Source organism: Athene noctua, chromosome 16 (assembly GCF_965140245.1).
Source record: "Athene noctua chromosome 16, bAthNoc1.hap1.1, whole genome shotgun sequence".
Taxonomy (NCBI): domain Eukaryota; kingdom Metazoa; phylum Chordata; class Aves; order Strigiformes; family Strigidae; genus Athene; species Athene noctua.
This window is the reverse complement of record NC_134052.1, coordinates 9,905,538-9,919,627: the sequence shown is the minus strand read 5'-3', so window position 1 is coordinate 9,919,627 and position 14,090 is coordinate 9,905,538. Positions and strand designations below refer to the sequence as shown.

Genomic DNA, 14,090 nt, shown 5'->3' with positions numbered 1-14,090 from the left:
CGCAACACAGAAATGAAAGTGTCATCTGGATGATATAAGCAAGTCAATAGGGAAAAAGATCGCGGGGACTGCCGTGGTGTGCCAGTTTATTTGAATCTCGAGACACATACTGTGCGGCAATGCACTACTTGAAACAAGCTGGTTAATGTATTTGAACACTTGAAGCTGACAGTCAAGTGATCTATGTACACCAGGCTTGGATGAAAGGAAGCCTAAAGAGAACTTCTGGGAACCCCTGGCCTCGGGATATTTCATTAATAATTAAGGAGAAGTTGACATTATGCTTTTAGTTTCTTCACATCATGACAGTGTTAACACTGGTGCTGTCACCTGCTGTTCTGGGGAGGAGCGTGGTCTCTCTCAGAGCCTTGCAGCAGGAACTCCAGCCAGTCCCCAAACAGGTTTATGGTATCACCTGGGGTGAGCCTTTCACAACACTTTGCTATCGCTTTCTCAAACTATAAAATACAGAATTCTTTGTTAGTCTTACGACAGCTGTGGGAACCCCAGTTCATGAGACCAAGTTTTATTGGCTGAGGTGGTGTGAAAACTTAGAACAAAAAAGCCTTTCCCTGGTCTAGACACCCCCAGTCTGAGCATGGGCTTAGTGACTCACACAAGGGAGCCGTGAATTTTGACAATAGGTTTAAAATATAAACAGTCAGTTTGCACATTATGGAAGGATATTAAGATCTTTAACTTTGACTGCAGCAAACAGCAATGTCATTAAAGTGCTTTGGTTTTTTCTGCCACTTGTGGGAAAAATTAATATTTGGAAGGGGTTTTCTGGTGTTCAGCCCAAATTCATGATTTCCAACAACAGAAAACCTGTGATGGGCTGCTTCAAAGCCATAAAGTCAATATGCATTCGAACAGGTTTGGGTGACCAGAACACTCAAGAACAGAAAATAATTTGAGAAGGGCTGGGAGGTGGACTACTCCACCCCTCTGTGTGTTTGCGCCCGGTGTTTGTGAGCACTCCCCGGGCTGATGACAGGAGGCAGAGGCAGGGACAGAGCCGCCGGGGCTGGGTGAGCAGCACCTCACCTGGACCGGCTCTGGCTCCCAGGGGTGCTGGGTGCCCTGGCCACCCTCCCCCAGGTAACTCGTGCTGCTGCTGTTGGTTTGACTTTTCTTGGCTTTTGCTTTCACTCTTCTTCTGCTTCCACTTCTGTCCCAAGCTTGAGTGGAGTCCTGCACGTGCTCTTGTGCTAAATGATCTTGGGAGCTCCTGCAGGCACTTGGCTTATTTTGGTTGGGCTTTAAAGTGACTGGCATAAATTTTCCTGTTTGGTACACTGGCTTTTTCTGCAAAAGGGCAGAAGAAAAAAAAGATCAGCTTTCTGACAGAGCATTTCTACCAGCTGGGTTGGGATTGTTCACCTTTGCAGCACTGTTGAACTGTTCCCTCCTTGAAACCCCAGAGTGCAAATGTTTGAACTGTTTGGCTTTTTCCATTTGGCTACAGTGCAGAGTGGCTGAAATAATCGTATTAAAAACTGCCCCTAGAGCCTTAAGGACTGTAATTCTGCATGTCCTGGATGCATGGCCAGCTGCCAGGTTGCTATTCAGATTATTCTTGGGTGTTTCTTGTTTGCTCTAGGTGAGTCATCTCAATTCTTCCTTCTCCTGGCCCTTCACTACTGTCTACTGTGTGTCCATTTCTCTTCCTTAGCCACTGACAATGCTCAGATGCGTTTGTCCCCTGGTTTCATCATACCCAGCACGTGTCTGAGTTATCTTTTTCTGCAGGAGAGCAATTGAGACCTGCACTGAAGGAAGGTAAGAAGACTTTCTAAAACCTTATCCTATTATGAGTCCTTCCTTGGCTCCACATGAATTGGAGCAGGAGCTCTGCCTTTCTAGCTGGACACCAACATGTCCCCGTGTTCACCTGTTCTCCAAGAGGCAGGATAAAGGGCAGGGATGTATTAAAGGGGTTAGACTCCAGTCCTTGCCCTGCAGCCACAATGCAGGCTGCTTTTTGCATGAATTAATGTGCTAGGTCCTTCCTCTGCCTCTGGAATATACACGAGTTTGTTTAAGTCTTTCCCCAACACCTGCAGAGTGGACGTTTCTATAATGAAATGAGATGCAAGGAAAACTAAGTTGATGATTTTTTCTGACATTTAAGTACAACATATGGCAAGTTTTAGTGAGGCATTAGTTGTGTACTTTTTTTATTAATAGACACTGTGACAAAGGCAATTGTAACATTCTAGATTGGTCATACATAAGAAAGGTCAGGCTTATCTGGCTTTAGCCAGACAACACAGCAGATCACGGATTTTATTGCAGTTTTCTCTTGTAGGTTTCAAAGCTTTTACCACTCTTCCAGGACCAAAACTATGATTTTTGAGAGTAAGATAATTTTACCAAGCCTGAGTTCATGCTCAGGACACACTACAGTTCAGACAACATTAAAAAAAAATTTAAAACTACAATACAATTTAAAAAATATAAATAATATAAAAATACAATTACAATAGAAGCAGTGAAGCATAGTTTGGGAAAGGAACTGTTTGAGCTGTGTCTGATCTGGAGGCTGGTAGTTCATGTTCCTTTTTAAACCAGTCGGGCTGCATTCCAGCTGGTCTCAATGAGCTCCCCCCAAGGATAATATCCTTGAAACTTAATCAAAAACCTTTATATAGAAAGAAAGCCTAAGGATGAGAATGAGCTTTCTCCAGCTCTCTCAACTTCTAAGCGTTTTCTTCCCATTTTCAATAAAGTGTTCTTGCATCAGCATAAACTCTTTTCCCCTCTCAATCCCCCCAAATTGTAGTGTCCCTGCAAATGTTGTCAAACCTTCTCTCATAAACAGACATCTTGCTAGCAACATCTCCCAGGTCTGGTGGAGGTTTGCTCCATACTCACAGCTTACTACAGAGACCATCTTTGTGCTTTTCAGACGTCGGACAAAGGACACAAAGAGGTCCTGCCTGGTGGTTGCACTGCTAATAAATAACAGTGATTAAGAACCGAGACAGTAAAAACACCCAATGGAGAGACGAAGTCTCAAGAGATAGTGTGGGGTTCACAGCCGGACAGAGATCCTCAGTGGTTGACAATACCTGATTCTGCCCGCTAGGAACAAGCGCGTGGCCAGATCCTGAGAGCTCCTGAAGACTCGCAGTTCTCAGGCAACTCATTGCATGCTGGAAGTCTTCAGCACCTTTTGAAAATCCATTTGCTCATGTGAGGATTTTAGCTGGATACCAAAATGGAGTTTTTTGCTTAGCTTTTGGCAGCCCACATTCAAAATGGTGGTCTTTGTAATCCCACTGGTGAAAAAAAGACACCAAATTAAAGCCTTGTGGGAGCCCCTTATTTTTCCAAAAACCTCTTTGGCTCCACATTCAATACTTTAGCTTCAAGAAAAGATGTTTCAAATGAGAGAAAAATTGATTTGTTCATATAAACTAAAGGCCTGAGCACTTTGGGAAAAACATAACCGTTTCATGTTAATGACAGAGCCGGAGTTGCTTGTTTATGCAGCTCTAGAACCACATATGGGTGCAGTCAGATGCAATAGTCTTTACAGCGGCAATTTCTAGATGCGATGGCAGAAGCGAATAGCTGTGACATTACGTGCTTGTCAACTTGAAACTCTGCCAATTTGATAACCATTTTGCATGTTATATTATCACTTCTGCTGATACTCAGTTTTGTCTATAGGTGGCAGTGACCTTTCATTTTTTCTTTAAAATAGGGCAGAAGCATACATACATAGATCTCTTCCTGATTTTACTGAAGGATCTGGGCCAGGACTGTGAGGCTGTGCTGTTGACTTGAGCTCTGTACCCAGAGGAATGGCCACAGCCTTGTCACCTTTCTTCAGTAGCCACTTTGTCCCAGAGCACACCAAATGTGCACTTCTAATACCACTCCACTCATACAATGCAAAACTCAATGCAATACAATTAATCAATTACTGTTGCAAGGAGGGGAGAAGTCTGAAGACATACATGTGCCTGGTGGGGAACTGCATTTGGTGTTTTGGGATCATATTCTTGAGAGAAGGTTTGTCCTGTTTTTAGCAAAAATAGCCTCCAAGTCTTGTCCAGCTTTCTGTGACAGAGAGGGTTCTGATGAGTGAAAATCTTTAAAAATTCCACATGACCACTGTGTGTGTTTTATTTCAGTGAGAATTATAAACTTGATTGTAGAGAATGGGTAATCTCTCCTAGAGCAAAATATGCCAGAGATCAGAGCCTGTGATCTCTGCTCTGTATCAGTTAAAGATAACTTACCTGACGTGAGTAGAGCTGCATCAACAGGAAACTGGAGCAATTCAGAATCAAACTACAAATCATTGTCAAAAAAGAAAAAAAAAATGGAATTTGCTTCTCTCAGTCCCTGCAGATATGTACTGATTTTACAGCACATGTGAAAAAGGAAGCACGTAACCTGCAAATATTCCATTCTCTGCTTAAGTTGTCTCCTGGCATAAACCAGGTGGCCTTGAGAATGGAAAACAAAAGTAAATCCTCCAGATTCAACCAGATACTAAATTTACCATCAAGACTAAGCAGTAGGATTTGAATTTTGTTTTCATCTCTTCCAATAGGATGATGCTTAAAGTTGCTAGGAGACAGAATTACATAGCAAGGACAAGAGGCCATTATACATCCATGGGGAAACGTTGGCTGTTTTCCACCATAAATCAGAAGTTCTGATTTATAGTGGAAATATCAGCTGAGAAGATAAAATCCCTGTAAAATAACTCTGCACTCTGAAATCAAGGCTCAATCCTACAGCTACTATTTATTTCACAGTTCTCAGCAGTGCACGCTTGCAGTTCATGCTTCAGCATCAGTGGGAGCCGGTCAGTGTCCAGCGTGGCACTAGGCACTTAGCAGAGAACAATAACCATCTCTGGAGAGAGGCCCAGCCTGGATTTCATGTCAGCTAGGATTCAGCATAAAATAGAAGCCAGATCTAGACCATCCCAAAGCAAAGGTTTGTAGATTGGGGTTAGGAAAAAACCACAACCAGCTTGAGCTCTGGAAACAGTAGCTGAAAACAGACACTTGGGGCTGTGGGCTGAAAGGAGAGCTGTTCCCAGTTCTCACATCCAAATTCTAGTAAACGTGATTTAGCAGAACTGCTCTTTTCCTTCTTTTCTCCAACAGCCAAGGGTTGTTTAAATACTAAAGAAGTTGCTCTCATCCATACCTCGTAGCTTCACTGATGTGTACAGGCATAAACCAGAGCAATAATAAATAATAAAAGCACTTGGTACCCATGGTGGCTGTGCAGGGCATCCAACAAGATGAGCACTGAGGCTGGAGCTGGCTCCAGCCCTCTGCCTTCCTCTCTTTGGAGACTCTCCTCTTTCAAGGTGTGGCTCAGAATATTTTCTCCTTATTGTTTATTTGTGTAGCTTTAACAGCATATATACATATATATACTAAGCTAAAGTCAACAGGAATCTTCCTCTTGACTTCAGTCTGGTTCGCCCTTCAACCATGTTACAGGGACCGTGTTTGGCCGCAAAGAATTTACAGTCCTAAAGCATAGCGAGCTGAGAGGGTACATAAATGTATTTTAAATTAAGGGGAAAATAAAATTAAAAAAAAAAAAAACCAAAAAAACACAAAAAACCTCATAGGTTTATGTGTACTTGTACATAGAAAAGAGGCTAAAATTAAATCAAACTCATTGTTCCTGAAACAAAGTTTAAAGAAATCAGAACAGTTTCACTAAGTGATGAATTACCTAACGGACTAGTAATAGACTAGCTAAGATTATGCCTGGATTGTAGTCAGAGCTGTGACTCCAGGAGGTGTGAACATAAGAAAGACATTTTGAACCGCCTAGCTTGGGTATCAGTAGTGCTGCACCTGTGGCAACACAAGATGCTCAAAAACCACATCTAGGGCCACAGGTGAATGCCGAGGTGGCTGGTTCATGGTGTCTCTGACCTACTGCAGTGCTCGAACTGGCCAAGGAAACATAGCTTGGCTACTTCTGTAAGCTGCAGTTGACTGTGAAGCTATCTATTGCAAGACAAATAGTTCCACAGCCACAAGCAAGACTTTTCTCCAGAGGATTTATTATATGCAAGAACATATATATGCAGAACATACAGGGACTAATTTGTTACATACATGATGTCTTTACATGCTGCCTCATGCCTCTCTTGGTTTTTTTAAAATAAAAATCAAACAAAAATATAAACCCTCACTAAGATGCTATAACTTATTCATATATTTTTGTCTCTTTTAACTTTATTCCGCTTGCTAACTCCATGTTACTATCTACTGAGTCCTAGTGAGTGATGCAGAGGTAACTACATCCAAATTTACTCAAGAAACAAGAAAAGTTTGTTAGTTTATACCATTTCTAGTGAGCAGCTGTGAATACCTTTGCTTAATTGGGTTTGAGTAAGACTGGTTGGTGCAGGCTGATGACTAGGGCAGGTGCTTTTGGGGAAAGGTGGGGCCTATTAGGAATTTAAACAGTCTGTCACCATTGGCTGTCTCTTAATTTGAATTAGGCAGTAAATTCATGTTAATGAGAAAGAAAGGACTCTCTGGGTTTTTGCCTTCTACCTTACAGGAGCTATGGGGAATACAATGAGCACCTTGGAGGAAGCTGAAGGAGATAATACGTGCACAGTGAAGAGCTATCAGGTAAGAGCTGCCAGCTCTCCTCTTCCTTGGCTATTGCAATAATCTAATCCCATTATATCCCCAGGCCTAAGAACTATATTGTTTGCTATTTTAGGTTCTGTCTGAATCTCCTGATGATATTAAAAATGGATCTGTTGCATCTGTTCAGACTCATTCCCATGCAATGAATGGTGAAGGTATGTACCAGGTAACAGTGGCATATTTGCGATTCTTTTCCCACCAGACAAGCAGAGGGATGTTTATACTGAAGCAACAATAAATGGTTGCGTGGTCTCAAATTAAAAGGTGAGACCATGTTTCAGCTCTTATTTGTGAATCAGTATGTGGGGCTTTTCAGAAGATTAAAAGTTTAAAGGTAATAAACAGTAAAACAAGAAAATATTTCCAAAGTGCTCTGGAAGCTATTTGGTTAATTTGTCTAAGACTTTAATTCTGCATCTGGTCCACAAAAAGTGGTTTTATAGACTGAAGAGTGTTATTGGGAAGTATTATAGGCCAGGAGTGGTTTGGCACTGGTCCTGTTCAGGTTGCTGCATAAGCCTCAGGGTGTCCTGTAATAAGCTACCTCTGCTACTTAGGAAACAGCGCCTCTGACAAGCCTTGGAGAGGGCACTCGTGTGGGTACAAATTGGGGCTCTTGGATGGGGCATGGTGCAGCAACAGCACCAATGCAAGGATTACTGACCTGCCAGTGAAGTTTCATGTTTGTGGGGGACACAATGAAATGTTTTGCAGCTCATGTGTTGGAAGGGAGAGTGAGTTGCCTTTAAATAATGTCATGGCATCCCTGCTTCTGGCAGGGAGTTACCAGGTGATGATGTTGTGCTCTGATGCCAGATTGAAACATCCACTGGTGTGGAAATTGGTAGTCTGGAGGAGATGTAGGAGACTACTTAAAAAAAAAAAAAAAAAAAAAAAAACAAACAAACAACAAAAAACCCACAAAAATACCCCGACAAAAAACAAGGAGACTGAATGCATTGGTAAAATTTAACTTATGCAGGCTGGAAACTAGATTTGTTGAACTTTAAAATACTCCTCAGCTACTGTGGAGGAGTAATCTGTGTGAGGCAAATATTTGTGCTGTTCATGCCCTTATTATGTATAACCTGTGGGTGTTACTTAGAGGTTGAATAGTTGATTGGGGCATAGGTAAATCGCTACTCAGTACATGAATCCCATTTCAGGCCTATTTGAGTGGTGTTCCTAGCAGGACAGTGACTGTGGTTTTGAGTGATCACACCAGTGGCAGGCTGGACCCTGGAGTCGCCATGGAAAGGTCTCTCTTGGCACCTGAGCCCCACTTCCAGTGCTGACATCTTAAAAATACGGTGTGAACTACATGGCCTGAGCATTAAAAATTTGGCTTCAAGTGGTTTTAAAAAGTTATCTTCATGTATTCATGGGTGATTGCTCTCATTCAGACATGTCTGTCTCTCTTCACCTTTCAGCCCTTCATTAATTTCTCCTTCTACCTCTTTTTGGGTTTGGATCCTTTTTGAGCAGCATTCAGGCAGCACTTTGGAGCAGCATTGTTTCAGTTCACATCTCTGCAGATTCAGCCCTGCTAATTTTGCCACTGCTTTCCTTATATTGGATTTCTTTATTTTCAGAATACAATAAAGGCCAACAATTCTCTCCAATCTCTGTAAGGAAAGAAAATATTATTTTATTATTCATTGTTGAGAGCCCTCTCAGCCTGTTACATCCTGTTGAAAAATCTAAGCTTAAACAAAAATAATCAAAGACTGGTATGGCAGTATGCAGATGGTATTGATTACAGTTCAGAATCTCTGTTCCATGGCTAATTTCCTAATGCCATCTAGCTATAATAAGGCAGTTTAAATGGTTGCCTACTATAAAATAAAAGCCTGTAGCTGTGTGTTTTCTGCTGGTGTAAACCAGCAGAGTTCTGAGAAGTAAATAAAAGCCAGATGACTTACACTGTCTGAAGACCAAGAAAATAAGTGTACATTTTACTCTTTATATATAGGATGAAGCATATGGCATTGTTTTACCTAAATGGATTACCTAATTAATGCAATTACTAAATCAGTTTAAGTAGCAAGTTGAAAATTTGGACTGGCCTGTGTTGATATTGCGTGTATTTTAACTTTATTAATGTTTTACAAGCAGTTAAAATCATTAACTATTTAGATACCACTGAAATCTCACTGGCTTGTGTAATGTAATCAAGGTCTTGGTGGAATAAAAGTGCAAGTGCGATTTGGAGATAGAAGTTATTCCTACAGAAAATGTAGTTTATAGCTCTTCCAAAATAAAATAAATGCAAGAAATAGTACTGTAATCTAGTTTATGATCATAAACTGAGCACTACAGGAGAAGACAAAAGAGCTGCAAAAAAGGCAAGTGAAGCAAGAGGGTTTTATTAGTGTTAGATGTATGTTTGTGGTCTTTGTCTTGTTAGTTCACATTTGTGCGATTGCCAGTGATCTGACCATGTGCTGTGCATTAAATGGTATAGTTGATAAATGAGACTATGAAATCTATATCTGCCAATATAATGAAAAAAGAATCCAGAGAGTTAACTTAATATGACCAGAGGAAGTAATGTTATTTGGAAGAGCCCCATCACCATCTGCTTCACATCTGGGTGAGCAGATTGGTGACTGGTTCTCTACATTTGCTGCTTCTGCTCAAACAGGCTGACAGATGTGTGGACCTGGGGATTCTTTCTACAATTTGCCTTTCCTGCTCCTATTGACGATCAGGGCTGCAGACATAGCACAGAGTGCTAGCACCCACCTTCTCCTGTAATGCTGTTTTAATAGTAGTGGTGCCCCTTCTGCAGCTTCCTGAAATGTTGCTTTGCAAGCAAAAGGATATCAAACTTAATCATGACTTTTCCTAATGTTTTGTGTTGGCCTTTTTGAACTTAAAGTAACAAGTAGTTGGTGGACAAGAGGCAAAGGGAAGAAGGCCAGAACTAAAAGCTGTGTATCTCTGACATTCGTACTATATAAGAGCAGAAATGTATCAGGAGGAAGAATGGAAAAAGTTTTGTTTGTATTTGGGTTGCAATTACATGCAGATTAAAACAGTGACCTGCTCATAAAAAGAAAAATTACACAAGGAAGGAAAGTTCAATTAAGATTAAACTCCTTTGTTCTACAGGATAAATCTGATTCAGCAAATTCTGCTACTAGCCAGTATCTAACAGAAATGGGTGTATTGCAATAGCTCTGTGCATCTGTAAGGTGTAAAACACAATGCATTTTGGTTATGTCTTTAAAGAATGCTATTCACCTAACAGATTTAGTGAAATTAATGGGAATAGGGAAAAGAAGCTAGCAGCAAGAATAGCAATAACCAATGTCAGTTAACTTAGTGAAATAAAATTATTCTTAGAGCATAAATATACTGTCAACTTCATTTGCATGGAACAGTCAAGCAAGAAAGGGGGAAAATATCTCATTTTGGAATTCTCTAATGCTTCTGAAAACTCAGTCGTTTAGTCTTGTCACAAGAGTTTTTGGGGTCTCCCACACAAACACAAGCTATACTTGGAGATCTGAAATTTCTACATCATAGCATTGATACCAACTCTCTTCTAAACAACAGAAGCAAAAATTAACCTATAAAATATCTATAAAAATGAGAAATGTAAATTAGGAAAGTCACTCCTTGTTGCTAGCTATTTAGATTTTTTTAGGTCTAGTATTTGCTGCAGTAATTCATTCAGGGCTATTATCGTCTATACTGATGGACTTTTTTTGTTCCAAATGTCACATTGTAGCCCTTAATGGTTCCTTCCTGGCCATTAAAATCTATTGTCTCCATGATTATCTGAATTCCAGGGAACAAGATAATGCTGTGGTAGTATAATTGCTAAACAGAATATCTATTTAACTGGCTTGTATTCAAAATAGTCAAAGGTACTAAAACTGTATTTGTGGCTAATGGCTTGTACAGTTTAAAAAAAACAACTTTTTTTCTATTGTCAAAAGCAACAACATCAGAAAACATTTTCTCCTAGCATTTATTTTACAGCATATTCACATGTTAGTGGCCATAGGAGGAGGTATCTATGCGAAGACCTTGCCAATTCAAGCTGTTCCTCATTCAACAGCTAAAAATGACTTGCAGTATGAAAGAGTCAGTAGGGTAAATGGCAGGAGGTGAGAAGCTGCTGATGTAAGACATCACAGGATCTTATTTTATATGTTCCCTATATGTATTAGCCATGAGGGTGCATATAACTGCTGAAAACAGACTAGCAATCAAAGGCTAAAGAAAAGGAGCATGCTTGAAGAAAGCATGTGAAGGATTTAACTTGGGCAAATTGAGCATCAAAAATAGATGCCTAGCAAGTACATGGCGGTTGCCAGGAATAAAAAGAGCAAACTCAGCTTCAGAGAAAATCAGGTTATAGTGGAGGAGGGGGAAGGCAATCTGGAAGTGCTGGACAGAATTGCTTTTGGTCCCACTTGGGGGAGTTTGGCTGCCATCTGTTACGTGCACCAGGCTGAGGTCTGGTTATATTCCCACTGATTAGCAAAGGCAAATCGGCTGACAAAGGCTCAGGCAGGGTTCATGTTGGACTGGTGGATCTGAATTTCTTTCATGTCAGTCACATCCTCAGGATTCCTGCCCGCATCTGCTGTTCCCTCTGGTCGAGAGCTGCATCTTGGTCCCAAACACATGTGAAATAAGTGCTTTGCTGCAGGCACCCTACACCAATGCTTTCTGAGCTCTGTCGCCTGCTCAGGGGCTCCTGGGTAAATTAGGTCCCATAATGAGCAGAAATAATTCCATACCTATACGGTCAGTTTTGCAGCTCACATGGTCAACTTAAAGCCTGTGCGTGCCTTAAGGCTTTGCCCATAATTTCATTTGCTGGCTCTGTCTATTAAAACCTAAGCACTTTATAAAATTCAGTGCTAATTCTGCAGACTTGGTACCATTCCGTGTCAGCAAACATAGTGCTGTTCTTCATCCTCAGCCTATGGAAGTATTTAAAATGCGAAAGTCAAGGGTATGAAAGGAAGGGGAGAAAGTCTGTTGGCAGTTACTCCTGAGCAGGGCAATGGTACCGACATAACATTGCACTAAGCATTGCTCTTCTGTACAGATTTGTTTTTAAATCAAGGAAAAAATGTGGGCCTGATCTAGCAAATTTCAGGAAAAAATATCCTTATTTTGAGTGTGTTCTTACAGAAGAGGGACTACAAAAGAGGCAACTAGTGTTGCCTTTTTAACATATCCTGATGAAGTGAAGGGAAAGGAAGGACAAATCTTTTATAATGTGACTGTCTTTTGTTAAATACTTGAAAGGAAAATGCCCGTGTAGTAGTAGTAGCATAAAATGCAATCTCACAGCAGTGCTGTAAATTGTGTATTGATTTTAGTTTCCCAGCAGTTATTAATCTCATTCAGAGTGAGCAGCTTTGATCTACTTGCAGACCTGGCCTAGAATTTGGGAGGTTTTGCTTCTATTCCTAATTCTGCCTCTGGATTGTGGGATAATTTTTGAAATAATGGCACTTCTGTGTCTCTTTTTAAAAAACAAAAATACCATGCACTTTTCATCCCAATACTGCAGTTTCAAAGCCTTTCTCCTCCACAGTTTGCTGTGAATATGGCATGAGTCAAACTCTTCTGTTCAGCCCACCACAGTAGTGTCTCCTCTCTGGTGGTGGGATCTGCTTTGCTTGGTGTCTGAGCAGATTTTCCCTGAAATAGTTTGAACTGTTTTGACACAAGAGACATGCTGCAGAGCTCATGCTGGTGATATTTTCCAGGTCTTTCATTCCTTCCATGATAATTAGAGATAAAAGGAGCTTTATAAGTTCATGAGCTACTTTTTGTTTGTTTGGTTTTCTTAATGATGAGCTTATAGTCCTATTTTTATACTAAAGAGAGTTTTCCTGTGTTTTATTTTTTTTTAGTCTGTTACATAAAGCAGAAGTTCAGCATCTATTACAATTATTTTCCAATGGATATTGTTTCTGCTTTCTTTAGCTGGGGAAGGGTTTGCTTTTCGCTTCCTTCCCAAGTTTCCAACTATAATTAGAAGTTGGTCCTTCAGTTATTTTTCATATAGTACTACAGGAGTCTTCGGAAACTATAAGTGGTACTTAGCGGCCCTGACTGAATAGCTGAATAGGTGGTTAGAGTAGCTAGTTATTTGTACCTTTTCTTTGCATGCCAGTATGTTAGAATAAGTGTTCATGAAATATTACAGAAGAATATTACTGGCGAAGGATTCTTGCCAGCATGAGTTATTTTCTTACATGAATAGTAACAGAAAATCCAGGAAAGAAACTTTTGCTATTAGAGTGTACACAAAGAAGTGAAAATCTATTTACCTGGATGGAACAGATTGCACTGCGATGCTCTGGCTCCTCCGTATGTTTGCAGATGCCCCAAACACAATTAAGAAAGCAAATGGAAGATTTAAAATGTTAGGAGTTAGGAGCCAGCTCCCTGGCAGCTGGTAAAATGCTGGCCGCAGTTGTGAATCCTGCCACCACAGCCCTTACTTTGTCAGCTGTTGCCTCCACTGCTGGCAAGTATTTCAGTAAAGTCACTTGAGATCCACAAGTGGCATGCCAGCATGCTCCGGCACTCCTCATCTCCTGGCTTTACGGAGGGTCCCACCTCCTGCTAGTCAGGACCAACCCTGAGCTGAACCCTGAACTAGGGTCCAGTGGGGACTCTTGGTCACTGAGTTAAGACCATAGGGAAGGGGATGTCACAGCTGGATGCTGGGGCTCTGTTCTCCTGCACTTGCCCAGGGACATGACCAGGGTCCCTGGGCACTGCCACAGAAGGACAATATCAAATGAGTACAGACACGTCATACAGTGCCCGCTAATGCTTGCGTGGTGTTATGCAAAATCCTTGGGGAGGGTGGAAATCTGGGGTAATTTTGCTGTGAAAAGCTAAGGGGTAGTTTTGAAGGCTGCAGTCTAAAGCAGATTTTGCTTAAAGGAATTTCAAAAATGAAACTGAACACTGAAGATCTGTACTGTGAAAGACAGGTGTTTTAGTCAGGTTTCATTGGTATCTGGGGTTTTATTTCTGCTAAAGTAAAATGTGAAGGGCATAATATTGACTAGACTGTTACAATTATCATTTGAAATAATTTCAATTTTACACTGAAACCGACAATTTTAAAATTCTAATTTAGCAAGTCAGTTTGAGACTGTCAGTTTTTCACGTCAGTTTTTCACAGTTATAATTAAGCAGATCTAAATTCATCCTTGAAATCTGTGGCAATGATTGACAGGGAAATCAGATATATTCTAGTCAAAGTAGGGAAGAGAAGCTGAGGGGGAGCTGTAAGCTTTACCTCTTGACAAGCCTCCTCTTGTTTATTGGGGCTTCACACCACATCATTTGTAATTCGTTCTCCCATCCACAAAACAGGTACAAGAAATATTTTTTTTTCTTCTGCAAAGCAGGAACCTTCTCTTCCTGTCTGCATAT

At 40.8% G+C, this 14,090-nt stretch overlaps 1 protein-coding gene across 3 annotated transcripts in view; it reads left to right on the top strand.

Moving 5' to 3' along the window:
* Positions 1–1,764: 1,764 nt before the first annotated feature.
* The window catches only part of BCAS1 (brain enriched myelin associated protein 1), a 53,713-nt gene continuing 41,387 nt past the window's right edge, over positions 1,765–14,090 (top strand). The window contains exons 1-3 of one of the 3 annotated variants that reach the window (XM_074920463.1): positions 1,765–1,782; positions 6,565–6,638; positions 6,733–6,814. In XM_074920463.1, coding sequence (XP_074776564.1) covers positions 6,570–6,638; positions 6,733–6,814 — 151 coding nt within the window. In that variant the 5' untranslated portion in view covers positions 1,765–1,782; positions 6,565–6,569. Of the gene's footprint in view, positions 1,783–6,564; positions 6,639–6,732; positions 6,815–14,090 lie in introns of those variants that run through there. The other 2 variants (XM_074920462.1, XM_074920461.1) reach the window with 2 other exon arrangements.